Source organism: Myotis nattereri (assembly GCF_964212035.1).
Source record: "Myotis nattereri genome assembly, chromosome: 11".
Lineage (NCBI taxonomy): Eukaryota > Metazoa > Chordata > Mammalia > Chiroptera > Vespertilionidae > Myotis > Myotis nattereri.
Genome location: NC_138086.1, coordinates 8,800,409 through 8,818,580, shown reverse-complemented (window position 1 = coordinate 8,818,580; position 18,172 = coordinate 8,800,409). Strand labels below are relative to the sequence as shown.

The following is an 18,172-nucleotide window of genomic DNA, read 5'->3' as shown; positions in this document are numbered from 1 at the left end:
TCTCTTTTTGAATGGAAATTATCAACATAGGCAAGCATCATAATTTTCTGTATGTATACAACTGAGTCTGCATTTCTGTTCTCATAATAAATATGTTTTAAAATGACCCCCAAGGACAGGAATACATTACCTACCTGCAGTGGTCTCTGTTTATCACTGCTCTTAGGAGATTTTAATCCACTTGTTTGTTGCTGTAAGAGAAGTTGTCTTGCTGCTTGGAGAGCCTAGAAGTAAAAAGGGAGCAACATCTAAATATTTTGTTAAAGGTAAATTCAGGATCAGTTATTCCCTGGTTACTAGTAATAAGCTTCAATGTATAAGAAGCCCATCCAACCCTCCTTTCTAGAGAAAATCATTAAATATTCTTGTTTTCTAATGTGAAAAAAATTTACATAACACACATATACAAATTTACTTAAAACCACAGAGATGGCTTTTATCCTGCAGGAAATAAAGTTAATTTGTTTAAAGTGCTTGAAAAGAAAAAATATCACAAACTGCCTCAGTAATCTCATTTCCACAAGGAACTTGTCTTTGAATGTTCAACTATAATGCTCACTCCCTTTTAAATCATCATCCAATTTGTATTTTCATATTACAATTTTGAAGCAAAAGCAGTAGACTTCAAGTGTTACCGGAAGCTGTAATTAAATTTGACACATCAACATCAGATTATCTTGAAAGTGAATTAATAAGGATTTTCACTAAAGATTTAAAATACTTTTTTTTGGTAATTGCAATTCAAGAAGAAACCTCTCCTTTGACAAAATAAAGTGCAATTTCAATGCCAAATAAAATTGAGTGGTTTTCATTTACATTCTTAGCAAAATCAGAGAACAAAGAAATTACCACTCAACCAATCAGGTTTATTTCTATGTGTGATAGAATACCAATCAAAATAGATATTTTCATTTATTTTTACGGTTTCTTTCCAACTCAGGAAAATAAAACAACATAAGAAATTAATGTAAGCATTTCTTTTGCTGGAAGAGAGGCAGTTTGGCCATTATACTATATACACTAATATAAAAACTACTGCCATAACAACAACAAAAACCCACATATTGAGATGTTTGAAAGGTTAACAGTATAAACTAATTTAAAAAAAAAACTTTAAGAGCCTTTACTGTACAAACTTATTTTTCTCTCAACAACTGAGTTCAATAAACATTAATGATGAAATTTGCCAACACATGAAACTAAACCACTTCTTTCCTTTGTTATTCGCTGTTTTAGAATATGTGACAAAGTTTTCAAGAAGGGGAAAATATTTTAGATTAATTTTCTTCTATAATAATTAAGATTCTAAGCAGAAAAAAGTACAATTTCCATTGGAATCAATGATATGGTTTTTAAGAGAGTTTCTAGTATCCATGACAACAGTTGCTTTGACAAGATGTGCATATGGCATTACACTGCCAGCTGGTGTGAACAATGTTTGAACTACTGCATTGAGATGCTGAGCAAACAGAAAAAGTTGCCATGTCTTAACCCTCAGGGAAGGCAGTCATCCCCTGATCAATTATGAAAAGACAGAAAGGAGGGCTGCTACAGCCTGGCTCCAAGCAAGTTTTCTGAGAAGGCAGCAGACATAGAAACCAAAGTAAACAAACTGCATGCACTCGCACCATCTCCTAACAACACTGATTTACCTTCCCAGAGCAGGATCCGGCGTAGTTTGTAAAGCACACTTTTTGGAAACACACTCACTCAAAAAAATCTCCCTTTTTTCTTATTTTAAATTTTTCAAGTAATCACAAGCCAACCTAAATGCTTCTAAGGATGAAACATTCCAGGGAACTTAGCAATTTTATGATGAAGTTCGGTGTGAATAAAAGACCAAATAAAAATTAATTCCATAAACACTTATCGCAAAACACAATTTGAAAAATTTCCCTTGATAGTCCAATAATATTACTTTCTGTTTAAATCACAACTTAAACTAACTACCAATGATATTTTTTTCAAATGGAAATTACCACTGATTTAGGCTGTGTCAATGTGAAAATCTTGAAAAGTAATCAATTAGTTTTCCTTTTGGTGCCAAATCCACACAAAACTTGCCTAGTATTTTTCATATAATTGTTTTCCCCTTTGAGGTCCTTAGTTTATTTTGCATGTACTCAGCCTTATTTAGATTATATTTAATTCTGTAGTTGTTTTACTATTTTTCAAGGATTTTAATAAGGGTAGTTCAGAATCTTGAAGTGAAATCATTGAAATAGACCCCCACATTTTAGCAAATGGGGAAAATAGGTCTGTGCTTTGTTCACCGTATCCAGGCTTCAGGCCAGAGTACATCCCAGTGTGGGTTACTGTCTGTTCTGTCAAAGGAACTGTTAGAATGCAACGAATAAAACTCTAGCAAAGGAGAACATATGACAAGAGGGCATACCCATTTATCAGAAACTTAAAAAGGGAACTACAATATAAGATTGTATGTTTTTAATTTGTAAATGTTTGAATAGAAAAACTATCACAGGGTATATGTCATTTTTATGGCTAAGTATTCCCACCATCTTTGTGTTGGACTTCATCACATAGTCTACGAATACGTGATGGGGTGCTACTGTCCTGTAACACTCCAATCATTTGACCAATTATTAGTCATAAACTGAAAAATTCCAGAGCTGGAAAAAAAAACACACCTTAGAAATTGGTTATCCTAGTTTTCACATTTTGTAGACAAGGAATTGAAGAACCAATACTATAATAACTTGATTAAAGTCACAAAGCAGTAACAGTCTGGTCAGAAGCTCAGACTCTTGCCTGTCAAGTACAAAACCCTATCCATTGCTGCCTTACATTCAGTCAACTCAACCCAAACAAGTAAGCCAATGGAATGAATATATGCAATGCCCAATGGCTAAAGAAAGACACTAGAAAATTAGATATGTTAGAGTTGTAGCTCATGAAAATATTGCTAGGCAAATAGATACATGTGCACTGTTGTTAAAGGAGTACTACTAATAATAGAATACCACAAGCTATTCAGCTAAATTATGCTTCTACTTTTAAAGTATGTGGTTTGCATATGCATTTACATTTATCTTTGAAACAGTCAAGGATTATCTTTCAATACAAAAGCTTATGAAAAAGAACACCTTGCCTATTTCAACATTCTTTTTGCAGCAATAGAGACTTGCCATAGTAAACTGAGAGGTTGGAGAACAAAAAACAATTCCAAGAGATCAAGAATGATTAGAAACTCTTAAACATAAATCTTTTGTAGTTTGCATTTCAACTGCAGGCATTACGTGACATTTTTTATTTCCAGTATTCTGGATAACACTTTAGGACTTAATTTCAGTAAACAATTGCTCAGACACTTTTAATTCATCTTTGCAATTTATTATTGTAGCTACTCAAAAGATGAAAGATTATGAGCTAACATTTCCATCAATATAAGGTGTTAGATGTCAAAATACACAAAATATTAATTTGCAAATCATTTGTCCACTTAAATTGGTAAATAGAAATTTTATATACCAGGATCATTCATAAAGTTCTATGAGCTATTTAAGTATTTATATGATCACCCTCCACAAAAAAACAAAAAGTTAATTTAGAACCAAAGGCAAAAGATGTTTGTTTACAAATCTTTCTTTAATATTGTCTGAGCCTGATTCAAATGAACAAGAAAGAGGTTTCTAAGGCAGCCAAACCTATCTAATTTCCAAAAACAATTTATTTTAAATTAAGAGTACACTTTCCTTGATGAAGTTATTTAATTATAGTAAAGCTGAAGAAAACTAAGATAAGACACTTTTAAACTTGAAATCTGATTAAACTAAATATTTTGAAAAAAATAAAAAGCTGTATAATAGATTGAACATATACTTTTGTTGTTGTTGGTAGGCTGCAAGGGTGTGGAAATGCATGTTTTCCAGAATTCAGTGCATTTTGCTCTAAAATATTTATTAAAAACAACATTCTTAATAGTTACTGTGTAATTTCAAATAAAACACAAATGTTTAAGAATAGTAAAATTTAAGCATATTACCCTTCTATAATAGTAATAACTTTATGCTCATTATGAACCTCATAGAATTCTAATGAGTAGGTTATTATGAGAAATAAGAATGAAAAATCCTTGTGACCTGTCAGATCAATACTTTTTCCTTCTTGGGGAGCACGGAAAACATTACTTTTTTTCATCTTGAAGAACACAGAAATAAAATTGTGAATAGCTTAGAAAAACCCAGTTTAACCAAAAATGTTGAGTACTCTAAGGTTTATAAATAACTTCATTTTTTAAAAAAAGTAAATATATGTATATTTGGGGAAAAACAGACATCACTCATATCTCTCCCCATAAAAATAGGAATGCTTAACCTATCAGCCTGTTGCATTTGAGACATTAAAATGAAAAATGACATCTACACCCATTAATATCTTCAATGTATAAACAGCACAGCATGACACATTCCTGAGAGCTGAAGGCCACAAAATCTCTCTGAAACATAAATAACAAAGCACTCAGAAGCATATTTGATGTTGATATTCATCTCTGAGAAAAACACTGCTGCCTCGGCTTTTTATGAAAACAGATGCAGCCCAAATGGATCTCCTGTAATTGGTTTCAGATAGCGAGGTTAGAAGAAATGTGATACAAGAAATGATTATGTGAAACAGGCGAAACAAGAATGTTTACATAAGCACTCCCTAGTTATACTGACAAGGGGTGTATACTTTGCAGGTAACCAGGACAACAACAACAAAAAATTGCCAGAAGGACATCCAGAATTTTGCTCTTCATACTCCCATATGACATCTTTAACATGTCGCTTTAAAATGATAAAAAAAAACAAACAAACATGAGTTTTCCAACAGAATTTCATTTTCTAAGTATTTTCACAATTGTGGTTGTTAGAAAGTATGTTCTGATCCTTCACAAAGGATATTAATTCCTATTCTGCTTGGTCTTTCCTCATATTATGTTCTCACTAAAAAGAATTTACTGATAAATGTAATCATAAGTCTCATAATGCTATTTAATAGAAGAAAATTAATCATCTAATTGTCATAACCTATTTTCAAACAGCAATCTATCAGAGTGAAATGATGCATCTGTAGCTATTGACCTTCCATTTTATCATGCCTGATACATAATTAGACTAAATTTGTTTGGGAGGGGAGCTAATTACTAGAAAATATTTTTGAAAATAATTATTTTTGTTTTACAGTGTATTTTACATAAAGTTAAAGAATAAATGTGTGGCTATATGGTGTTTATATTGAGAACCACTATGAAGGCCAAACTAAGAAGCTAAGATCATTTATTTTATGGTACTATAATAAGAGAGAGAAATTCATTGTAAAGCATCCTATTTACCATTCAAATGGCAGACTATTTTGGCTTAGCATTTATGAGGTAAATCCAAAACAGAGACCATCAAGATATTGGATATGTGAAGGAATAGATCCTCGTCATCCTCAGAATTTATAACGAAGTTCTCAAGGTTCAAATCCAAACCCCGTACTCAGTATATCCCAGTATATCTCCAAACTTCCAGATGAGCTCAGAAACCTCCCACAAAATAAGCCTGTGAGTTAACTGAATAATGTCTAAGACAGGTTTTGTTTTTTCAGGTCTAAATTCATACATTCAGTTCAATGGGATAAATAAATTCTCTTTCTCAGAGCTGACATTCTACAGGCTGTAGAACATAATACTAACTAGCCTGGTATTCATACCTCTATTTTCATCATTATTCTGCTAATGATAATCAATTTCTAATAGAATACTTATAAAGAAAATTAATATAATCTATAGCAATACTAAATACAATTCTTGTTCACATATTAAGGAATTCTACCCAACTTTAAAATTCCCAGTATAAAAGGTAATGAATTTTCTTAAAATTGGAACAAATTTTATTAAAATTAACAGTTTTAAAACATCTATTTTTTATGGTACATGTTCCATAAATGACATGATTTATGTGAATTTTCTCCATTATTTCCCTTTCTGCTATAAAATATTTTGTTATTTTTCTCAAATTAGATTTATTTTTGTTTCTTACATACTTTAACAGATACCTTTTCTCATTATGAGACCAATAGTCATATTTTGTTTCAATAAGGGTTAAGATTCATTACTGTCATAATTTAAATTGACATATTAGATATTAACTGAAAATACATGCTAAGAAATTATATCTACAAGTAAACTATTATTTAAACCCTATATTCTGGATTTCCCCTGCAATTGAAAAGTAAGATTGCAAAAGAGGTGGCATTGGGAAAATTATCTGTAAAAATAAAACATACCGAAAATCGCTTATAAGTAAAATTTCTTTTTTGCAAGTATGTCCCAGGAACAAGCGAAGAACTAAGTATCGCACACACACATAGATAGGGGGCGAGCTTACCATCCATTAAGAAACATCTAGCTAAATGTCTAAAAACCATTCAAATATTTTTAAAACATTTCAGGAGTCTATAAGTAGAATAATTTTTTTTCCATTTCATTTGGGGAACTCAGATAAATTTTTTATAGGGACATACATTTGGGCTGAACTTATATGAGAAATAAATCATCTTGTGGAGATAGTAGAACTTGGCTGTGTTAAGTCGAAGCAAAGAAAATTTGGGGTCATAAACAATGAAAAGAATTTATCTTGGATAGAGTATTTATGGTTTAGGAGCTAGAGAAACATCCTGCGAAGGTTGGCTGGTTGGAGCTAATTATGAATATAACTAAACAATAAGTGGTAAAGGGTCTTGATATTATTGAACAGGTTAGAGACAAATGGTGCTGAATCTGGAAGTGATGGGGATAAGTGTAGGCCAGGACAATATTGACGTCATGTTGTGAAGGATAACTGAGAAGTGATAAAAAGAATGAGAAAATATATGAGATAGAAAGACCAATGAACAGGTACGTGCAACTGTCCCAGAAAGATAATAAGGGTAATAAGAATCATTTTATTTGAATAGAAGAGTCACAAAAGGAATGTAAAAGTATAACTGGCAGGACTTAATAACTGGGTATGGAGTAAAGGCTAGGAAGGAATAAATAATGACTTCAGAATTTTCAGTCAAGGATAACTGGGGAATAGCTGTGCCACTTTTGAAAAGGGGAAAATCAGATTACAAACCATGATTTTGGCGAGATGATGCTGTTGTTTGCCTGATGGCAGAATAACCAAGACTTCTCCTTAGTAGATACTAACAATGCAGAGCTCTAGATTGAAGGTGATCAGGCTGACAAAGGATTCCTAGTAAGAGGTGAGCTAATAGTTAAGAGAAAGGGAGAGGATTAGATTTCTGATGAAGAGAATAAAGAGAGGAGAAGACTCAAGACCCAAAACTTGAGAAGCATCTACATTTTGTTGAGAGGACATTAGGAGATAAATAAAAATGAAAGACAATGAATGGAGAGGAGAGCTGAGTCACTGCAGTAAAAAAGACCTCTGGAAATGTTGAATCTAGGATTACTATATGGGCCAGCAATTCCATTCCTAGAAACATACCCAAGAGAAATAAAAACACTTGTCTACACAAACAGTTGTACATAACACCTTTACTCCTAATAACTAAAAAGTAAAAACAACGGAAATATCTATCAACTGATAAATAAATGAATAAACAAAATGTAGTCTTTCCACCGAGTGAAATATTATTCAGCCATACAAGAGAAGGAAGCACTGATATATTCTACAGCATGGATGAACCCTGAAAGAATTATGCTGAGTGAAAGAAATCAGTCATAAAGACCACACATTGTATAATTCATTTATACAAAGGCCCTTAATAGGCAAATCCATAGAGACAAAAAATAAATTAGCCATTGCCAGGGAGAACGGGAAGTGTGAATATACTAAAAACCACTAAATTGTATACTTTAAAAGGATAAGGTGTATGGTATGTAAATTATGCTTCATTAAAGCTGGTAAATATTTAAATGAAAGAATTGTGATGTCAATTGTATCTCAATAAAGCTTGAAAAAAAAGGAAATAAGAAAATATTAGAAAAAATTGTGTAGAAAGAAGATGGTGTTCTGAAATACCAAAAACTCAAAGAGGTTAATGAAAGTTCTTAAATGATCTGATCATTTTCATAACCTATTGGTTCCCACAGAGTATTGAATTAGAAGTTAGACTGCACACAGTTACTGGGGAATAAATGGAGGAAAACCTTGGCCATGAGTACAAACAATTCTTTTATAAATTCTGTGGAGACCAAAATAAGAGACTGTGCTTTGAGGATTTGGGTTTGTTTGTTGTTTCAAATAAAGAAAACCTGATGATGAGCTAATAGATAAGGTGAAACTAAAGTTGTAATATAGACTTGAGCAGGTCGCTAAAGGGGATGGGGAGGGACTGAATGGAGCATCTGGAGTAAATGAAAGCTTTGTGGGAGCAGGAACATCAGCCTCTGCGACAGGTTGAGGCGGGAGAGGTAGCTTTGCCCTGCCCCTGTAGGAAGAGGAGAGAGCTCACAATGATGGTCTCAGCTCAGGAAGTTAAGGAAGGGTGGTTATCCAGAGAAAGACTGAAATTGCTGGAGAAACAAAGGCCATTCCTCACTTCCCTACCACTCCTGAGAAATATAGCTGGTAGAGTAAAAATTGATATTTAAAATGTTGTTGGAGTATGAAGTGTGCTTCCACAGACACTGGCGACATAAGTATATGAGTGTCTTCTGCAGCGCTGCCTGCGGACCAAATGAGGAACCGCCTACTCTTCCACTCTGTGATCAGATGTCATCACTATTCAGCCAGATTCTCTCTAAACTTTCAACCTGGACAAAAGGCCTGCTACCTCCAATTACAGCAATATACGGTGTGCTGCCCTGACCGGTTTGGCTCAGTGGATAGAGCATCAGCCTGCGGACTGAAGGGTCCCAGGTTCGATTCCAGTCAAGGGCATGTACCTTGGTTGCGGGCACATCCCCAGTAGGAGGTGCGCAGGAGGCGGCTGATCCATGTTTCTCTCTCATAGATGTTTCTCTCTATCCCTCTCCCTTCTTCTCTGTAAAAAATAAATAAAATATGTTTAAAATAAATAAATATATATATGGTGTGCTATTGTGCATTCTGAAAAACAATGACAAAAAACGGTTATCTTTAGTTTTTTTAAAAGAGTTCAAAATAAAATATATGTATATATTTTATTGTGCAACTAGGAGAGAAAATATGATATAATGGTATTACCCAGATTTCAGAAGACATTCTTCTGCCTTTTTAGTTGAGGAACTTGGACTACTTACTTAATCACAATAAGCCTTAATTTTCTTGTCTCTTAAAGGCAGTTCGTAATATTTACCTTTGCATATAGGTGATTGCTGAATCAGAGAAGATAATGTATTTCAAAATATTCTAAGAGCTAAAGTATAAAGTACTAGTATTTCAAGTGAAGGCTTGAAATTACTATATATAATTGCTCCAGTGGGTATGTTCTTGCATGTATAAGTACTGGTCAATTGAGACTGACTCTTGATTTTTAGCTTTATAGTGACTTTTATAGATAGATATATGCATTTTAACCAATAGGCCTAGCATACTGTAATTGCTAAAAATTTACCTCAATACTTATTTTAGTTTTTCACAATCTGTTCAAGTAGAAAAATGTCCCATTAGCTAGGAAGCATACCTTAATAGCTTTATGCTCTGTCATACTTTACAAAGTTGTATTTTAATCTCCTTTGAGACTGAGCGAAAGAGTTTATAACTGTATGAATGTACTGGTCAGATACACCCCTCTCCTCTCCAGGTCACCATCGCCACATCTGCATGAATATACACTACACACCCTATGCTACAGGATCATCTGCCTCAAGGGTCTGTTAGTATAATAAGAAAATAAAAAAATACATTTAGGATCACCACAGTGCAATGCCGAAAAGTGTAGTCCATTAAAAATAAGTACAAAAAGTGGCTATGGGGTTTCAGCAAAAAACAAAAAGGAAGGAAAAGAGAACTAATGTGCATTAAGTGCTCATTATATGCCAATATAACTCTAAATCCTGGACATGCTATTTCATTTCACTCCCAGAACACCCTCCTTCTATCATAGATGCCTAAACTGAAGCTCCGAGTGTCTGGGTTATATGGCCAAGCTGCTTCACGTATTCTTGAAATGGCATAGTGGTCTGAAAGACGCTCTGACTGACTTTGATGCTCTGACTGACCCTTTCTATAAGGAGCAGCCAAGAAGAAAGTATCATGGAGGAAAGTTTTATACTGTAAAAGGCTTAAGTAAAAATCTTCTTGGGGCATAAAGAAAACAAAATCTATTCTGAGTCACTCAAATGACATTGCTAATTATGTCAACTAAAACAACATGAAGAATTCCATGATCTTAATAACGTTTCATGAGGAGAATTAGACATGGAAGCTTACACACTAAAGGGAATTTACGATCCTTAAAAATAGTGTATTTGAAAGTTATTAAGCACTGGATTCAGGATGTTGGTTATAGACAAGAAACAAATATTAAAGATGTTAACTTTTTTATTATTATTTTTAAAATATATTTTTATTGCTTTCAGAGAGGAAAGGAGAGGGAGAGAGATGAAAATATCAATGATGAGAGAGAATCATTGATCAGTCACCTCCTGCACGCCTGCAACCCGGGCATATGCCCTGACTGGGAATTGAACCTGGGGCCCTTCAGTCTGCAGGCTTATGCTCTTTCCACTGAGCCAAACCCCCCAGGGCAAGATGTTAACTTTTTTTAATAGAGAGGAAGGGAGAGGGATACAGATAGAAACACTGATGAGAGAGAAACATCATGGATTGGTTGCCACCTGCACACCCCCTACTGGGGATCTGGAGTACGCTAGCTTCCTGCAATTGAGACACAGATGAGAAAAATGCAAATCTTTGTTTCTCTGTTCCCCGCCCCCCTCGCCCCCCTCCTCCCTCACCAGGATGGAATCTGTAGCCAGGAACCCTGAGGCAAAGACTATGACCCTGTCTGGCACCAAGGGGAGGAATATACTACAGCGAATCTAAAGAAAAGAGCCTGGAGGCAGAGCACCTCTGCTTAGGGAACCCAGAAGCTAACTGAGCTAGTCCCAGAGGAGGAAAGAGAAGGTGAGAACAAAACCATCCGAGGAGAGGGTGCTTGACTAGTTCAGGGGCAGACACAGGGGAGTAGATCCCCAGGAAAAGCTCCTAAAGCTAAGTTTCAAGTTCTTAGAAACACAATGACAGAGCCACCAGAGGCTTCCGAAATTCCAAGTTCTTTTTTTAAACATTTTTTTCTTTATTGATTAAGGTATTACATATGTGTCCTTATTCCCCCATTTTCCCCCCACACTCCCCACTCATGCCCTAGCCCCCCCTCCCCTGCCCCCCATGTCTGTGTCCATTGGTTAGGCTTAATGCATGCATATAGTCCTCCAAGGTCTAATCCCAGCACCATTCCAAGTTTCCTGAAGAACCTCATCTCTGTCAGTGACGAACTCTGAATAAATTCCTTCTTCCCTGCTTAAAATTTACTAAAGAGTGAAACATAAAACTCATTGAGGAGGGGAAATACTAATCCTTGACAACTAATCTGCTAATGACGCACTGCACTTACTCAAAAAATATGGATTGAATGAATAGAGGTAAGAATGCTCTGTTTATATTAAAATAGATTATATTAGGCTGTGTTATTCAGAAGGTAAATAATAAGGCACATGTACGCATGTGCAATACATTTTAAAACTAATTAGCAAAGACAGATTTTAGAGATCTTGGGCAAATTCACTTTAGGGAGGAACCCAGGGTTTTTCCAGTTTATGTTCCAGCTATTATGGAGCTTAGGTTAGATGATTTTCAGCATATAAAGTGGTAAATTGTAGTTATTATAAGACATGGATAATACCACAGCTCCAGAAATAGGGGATAGAAGGTCCCAGAAAGGCTTCCTGCTTTTAGGAAATAACTTGATAAGAAATAACACTCCTAATGGTGACGATGTCTTCATTCTTTTCTTCCCCCACTACTGCAATGAGACTTGGGACGAGGAAGACTGGGAGAGAAGAAATATTTCTCCAAGTGTCAGTGGCCCACAAGCTGAATGTATACATCAAATCCAAATCCAAGGTGTAAGATTCTGCATCCTGGTTTAACATAAGCACTAAAAAAATCTAAATCATCAGATAATCTTACTTATTAAGTGAATACACTTAATTACCCTTAATATCTAGTATTATAAGCTCCTTAAGGGCTAGAAATGTTTCTCTTTTTCCCCCTTTTTTTCACTTTTTATAAAAAATGAACACTATTGCAGTATAGTTTGCTTTTAACATTTTAACAGAAGTTACATTTTACATCTTATACAACTACAGCGAAATATCAAGACTAGGAAATTAATATTGGTACAGTGTAGGTGTATACTCTTTATCACATACTAGAGACCCAGTGCACGAAATTCGTGCACTCGGGGGTGGGGGGTGTCCCTCAGCCTGGCCTGTGCCCTCTCACAGTCCAGGAGCCCTCAGGAGATGTCCAACTGACAGTTTAGGCGTGCTCCCCAGGGGTAGGAGGCCTAAGCCAGCAGTCAGACATCCTTAGCACTGCCACGGAGGCGAGAGAGGCTCCTGCTACCGCTGCTGCGCTCGTCAGCCATGAACCCAGCTTCTGGCTGAGTGGCACTCCCCCTGTGGGAGCACACTGATCACCAGGGGGCAGCTTCTGCGTTGAGTGTCTGCCAGCTGGTGGTCAGTGAATGTCATAGCAACTGGTTGTTCTGCTGTTCGGTCGATTCGCGTATTAGCCTTTTATTATATAGGATTTAAATGCATGTAACCACTACGGCAATCAAGAGGCAGAAGTGTTCCATCACCACAAAGACCCACTTTGTAGTCACACTGTTCTGTGTTGGCCTCAGCCCAGGGACAGTGATGCTATGAGCTGAAAATGCCTGAGGCACTCTCTGAGCCTGTACTGCTGGTGTGAACTCCCAGACATTTCTCCCTTCAGAGCCAGAGTTGTGGCTGAACTGGTCCTTGGTTTTTATAAGACACACCACAGCAACAACCACCAGGAAACTTTGAAAGGGCAAGGTTTATTACTCACTAGTCCTAGAGGCTACAAGGCACACCCAGGGCCAGAGGTGAGGCCATGGGAAGGAAGGGAACCAGAGAGGAAGGGGGAAGGGAGGGGGAGGAGGAGGGGGAGAGAGAGAGAGAGAGAGAGAGAGAACTGACCTGGGAATCTGCCTTTATTGGGGTTGAGGGTGTGGTGCCTGGGTTTTCTCAGGTTCACGCTTTCAGAAATTAATGGCCTCATAGAATGTGTTAGGAACTATTGCCTCTTCATTTTTCTGGAAGAGTTTGAGAAGGATGGGTTTTAAATCTTCTTTGAATGTTTGCTAGAACTCACTGGTGAAGCCTGGACTTTTATTTTTTGGGGAGGATTTTGGTGGTTGTTTCAATTTCCTCACTGCTGACTGGTCTATTTAGATTTTCCAATTCTTCATGATTTAATCTAGGAAGATTATATATTTCTAGGAACTTACTCATTTCTTTGAGGTGGCATATAGTATTTTATAATATTCTAGTATGATCCTCTGTATATCTGTGATGTCTGTGGTGACTTCTCTTTCATTTCTGATTTTATTTATATGAGTCTTTTCCCTTTTCTCCTTAGTGTGTCTCCTCAGGTTGTTTATTTAGGATTTTTCTTGTTTCTTAAGATAGGTATGTAATGATATACACTTACGTCTTGTTACTGCTTTTGCTGTATTCCAGAGGTTTTGATATGTTGTGTTGCCATTCTCATTTGTTTCTATATACCTTTTTATCTCATCTTTGATTTCTTCTTTGACCCAGTCATTTTTTAATAGTGTGATTTTTAATCTCCATGAATTTGTGGGTTTCTTTGCTTTCTTTTTGCAGTTGATTTCTAATTTCAAGGCACTGTGGTCAGGAAATATGCATAGTATAATTTAAATCTTCTTCTGAATTTGTTGATGCTAGTTCTGTGACCCAACATTGTGGTTTATTCTTGAGAATAGTCCATATGTGCTGGAGAAGAATGTATAATCTGATGTTCTGGGATGAAATGTTCTGTAAATGTCAATTATGTCCATTTGGCCTAGTGTTTCATTTAAGACCGATATTTCTTTATTGATGTTCTGTTTGGTTGATCTGTCTAGAGCTGTCAATGGCATATTAGGGTCTCCAACTATGATTGTGCTTTGATCTGCTTCTCCTTTTAGTTCTGTGAGTAGTTGTTTTATAAATGTCGGTGCTCCCTGGTTGGGTACATATATATTAAGAAGTGTTATGTTTTCTTGATGTAGTGTTCCCTTTAGCATTATAAAGTGTCCATTTTTGTCTCTTGTTATCTTGAAATCTATTTTGATATATATGAATATGCGTACACCTGCTTTTTTGAAGATGTTATTTGCTTGGAGAATAATTTTCCATCCTTTTACTTCAAATTTACCTTTGTTTTTGAAGCTTAGATGGTCTCTGGTAGGCAGACTATGGTTAGGTTTTGTTTTTGTCCACTCAGCTATTCTGTGCCTGTTCACTGGTGAATTCAGACCATTTGGATTTAGGGTAATTATTGATGTATAAGGATTTCCTATAGCCATTTTATATTTTGTTTTCTGGTAGCTCTGCGCCTCCATTGGCCGTCTGCACTTTCCTCCCTTCTCATTTGCCCGTTTATTCTTGGATGCCCACCTTTAGGTGTTTCAGTGTGCAGTTCCCTCAGCCATATATATGCTGTCTACAAGAGACCCATCTAGAACAAAAGACTCACACAGGATCAAAGTAAAGAGATAAGAAAAAAACAAACAAACACACAAATGGAATGAAAAAAAAACAAAAAAAAAATAAAACAAGGGTAACAATACTTATATCTGACAAAATAGACTTCAAACATAGGCCATGATAAGAGACATAGAAGGTCACAACATATTATTAAAGGAATTGATCCACCAAGAGGATATAACCTTGGTAACCCATATGTTCACCAATACAGGAGCACAATAATGTAAAAAAACAAAACAAAACAAAAAAACTCTTGGAAATATTAAAAGAGAGAGATATACAGCAATACAGTCATAGTAGGGAACTTTAACACCCCACTGATTTCACTGGTAGATGTTCCAGACAAAAAAGTCAACAAGACAACAGTGACCCTAAATGACACACTAGATCAGATGGATCTAATTGACATTTAGAGAACTTTTCACCCCAAAGTTGCAGAATATACATTCTTCTCATGTGCACATGGAGCATTCTCAAAGCTAGACCACATGTTCAGACACAAAACAAGTCTCTACAAGTTCAAGAATACAGAAATAATATCAAGCATATTCTAGGATCACAATGGCATGAAATTATAAATCAACTACAGTAAATATACAAACATTCAAATGCATGGAGGCTAAATAGCATGTAATGAAACATGAAGGGGTTAGGAATGAGAACAAGAAAAAAATAAAAACACTTCCTGGAAACAAATGAAAATGAACACACAACAACCCAAAATCTATGAGACACAGTTAGCACAGCCTTGAAAGGGAAGTTCATAGAATACAGGTTTACCTCAAAAAACAAGGAAAAGTATTAATAAACTCTCTAACCCTACAAATTAAAGACTTAGAAAAAAAAAAGAACAAGAATGGCCTAGAGTAAGTATAAGGAAGAAAATAATAAAGGTCAGAGCAAAAACAAACGATATAGAAACTAAAAAAAAACACACAAAAAAAACACAAACAAACAATAGAAAAGATCAATAAAACCAATAGCTCATTCTTTGAAAAAGATAAAGATTGATTGAACCGTTAGCCAGACTCATCAAGAAACAGAGAGGAACAAAATAAAATCAGAAACTAAAGAGCTGAAGTTAACAACTGACACCAAAAATAAAAAGGATTATAAGAAAATATTACAAACAATGGTATCTCAACAAATTGTACAATTTCTAGAAACATACAATGTTCAAAAACTAAATAAGAAAGAACCAGAACATCTGAATAGAGTAATAAGAATGGATGAAATTGAAGCTATAATGAAAAACAAACAAACAAAACTCCCAGGAAACAAAAGTCTTAGACCTCATGTCTTCACAGGTGAATTTTACCAAACATTCAAAGAACTAACACCTATCCTCCTCAAACTATTACAAAAAATTCAAGAGGAAAGAAGACTTCTATGCTCTTTTTATGGGGCCAGCATTTTCCTAATTCCTGATAAAGACAAACAAAGAAAGAAAATTACAGGCCAATATCCCTGATGAACATAGTTGCCCAAATCCTCTACAAAATATTAGCAAATTGGATCCAGCAATATATTAAAAAGATTATCCACCATGAGCAAGTGGGATTTTTCCCAAGGACATAAGGCTGGTGCAATATTCACTAATGAATAAATGTGATACGTCACCTAAATTAAATCTATAATAATAAAAGATAAACATGCAAATTGTCCATACCTTTGCTATGCCTTAAGCTATGCCCACCAGCCAATCAGAGCAACTATATGCAAATTAACCCAACCAAGATGGCGGCCGGCAGCCATGGAGCTGGAGCAAGCAGGACGCTTGGTTGTCCCAGTGATGGAGGAAGCTAAGCTTCCCGCTTGCCATGTCGGGCTCTAAGCTCCACTCAAAGCAACAGAGTTTCAATTATAGAAGGTAAATAAACCCCAGATACCTGATTTCAGCCATCTATGGCCATGGAGCTGGAGCGAGCAGGAGGCTTCCCTCCCGCCCGCCCTGGTCGGCTCTGAGCTCTTCTCAAGGATACAAAGTTTCAATTATAGAAGGTAAAAAAATCAAGAATAAAAAAGAAAAAAGAAAAAACGGAGAAGCTGGGAGCTTCCATCACCTGGGGGCTTGGCCAGCCTGAAAATGGCCCCCAGCCCCTCACTCAGGCTGGCTAGGCACCCCATTGGGGACCACCACCCTGAAGGGTGTGTGACCAGCTGCAAACAGCCATCAGCCCCTCACCCAGGCTGGCCAGGCACCCAAGTGGGGAACCCCACCATGATCCGGGACACCATTCAAGGCAAACCAGCCGGGCCCCACCCATGCATCAGGCCTCTATCCTATATTATGAAAGGGTAATATGCATATTGACCCTAACAGCAGAATGACTGGGAATGACTGGTCACTATGACACACACTGACCACCAGGGGGCAGACATTCAATGCAGGAGCTGCCCCCTGGTGGTCAGTGTGCTCTCACAGGGGGAGCTCTGCTCAGCCACAAGCCAGGATGATGGCTGCCAGTATAGCTGTGGTGGTAAAAGCCTCTCCTGCCTCCTCAGCAGCGCTAAGGATGTCCAACTGCAGCTTAAGCCTGCTCCCCGCTGGCAAGTGGACATCCCCCAAGGGCTGCCAGGCTGCCAGAGGGATGTCTGACTGCCAGCTTGGGCCCAATTCCCCAGGGAGCGGGCCTACGCCAGCAGATGGACATCCTCCGAGGGGTCCCAGACTGCAAGAGAGAATAGGCCAGGCTGAAGGACCCCCCCAAGTGCAGAAATTTTTGTGAACCGGGCCTCTAGTAAAAGATAAAAATTATATGATCAGAAAAAACATTTGACAAAATCAACACTAATTTTTGATAAAAACTCTTAGGAAAGTGGGAATAGAGGAATCATACTTCAACAAAATAGAGGTAAAATATGACAAAGCTATGGCCAACAACATACTTAATTGACAAAAACTAAAAGTGTTTCCTCTAAGAACAGGAACAAGTGCTTTCACCACTCTTATTCAATGTAGTACTGGAAGTCTTAACCACAGCAATCAGACAAGAAGAATAAATAAGAAAATTGGAAAGGAGGAAGTGAAAATTTAATTATTCACAGATGACATGATATTGTACAAAGAAAATTCTAAAGACTACATCAAAAACTGCTAAATTTAATAAATGAATGTGGCAGAGTAGCAAGATCTTAAATTAACATCCATAAATTGATGGCATTTTTATCCTATATAATAAAAGCCTAATATGCCAAGTATCTGGTCGTGCTGTCAGCTGTTCAACCAACCCAAGTGTAATATGCTAATGATATGCTAAGGTTGCTCAACCACTTGCTGAAATATGCACTGACCACCAGAGTGCAGACACTCTAACCAGTAGGTTAGCTTGCTGCTGGGGTCCAGCCAATTGAGTCTGAGCAAGAAGGGCTGACATGCCCAGGAGCCCTCCCACGGTCCTTCCCTGGCTGGCCAACCTCCCACATCCCTCCCTGGCCTTTTGCACT

The 18,172-nt window shown here is 36.5% G+C and overlaps 1 protein-coding gene across 2 annotated transcripts in view; it reads right to left on the bottom strand.

Moving 5' to 3' along the window:
- Positions 1-18,172, bottom strand: part of FOXP2 (forkhead box P2) — a 689,501-nt gene that overhangs the window by 158,472 nt on the left and 512,857 nt on the right. For both annotated transcript variants that reach the window (XM_081102058.1, XM_081102059.1), the window contains one exon: positions 135-224. In XM_081102058.1, the coding sequence (XP_080958184.1) occupies positions 135-224 (90 nt within the window). The remainder of the gene's footprint in view (positions 1-134; positions 225-18,172) is intronic.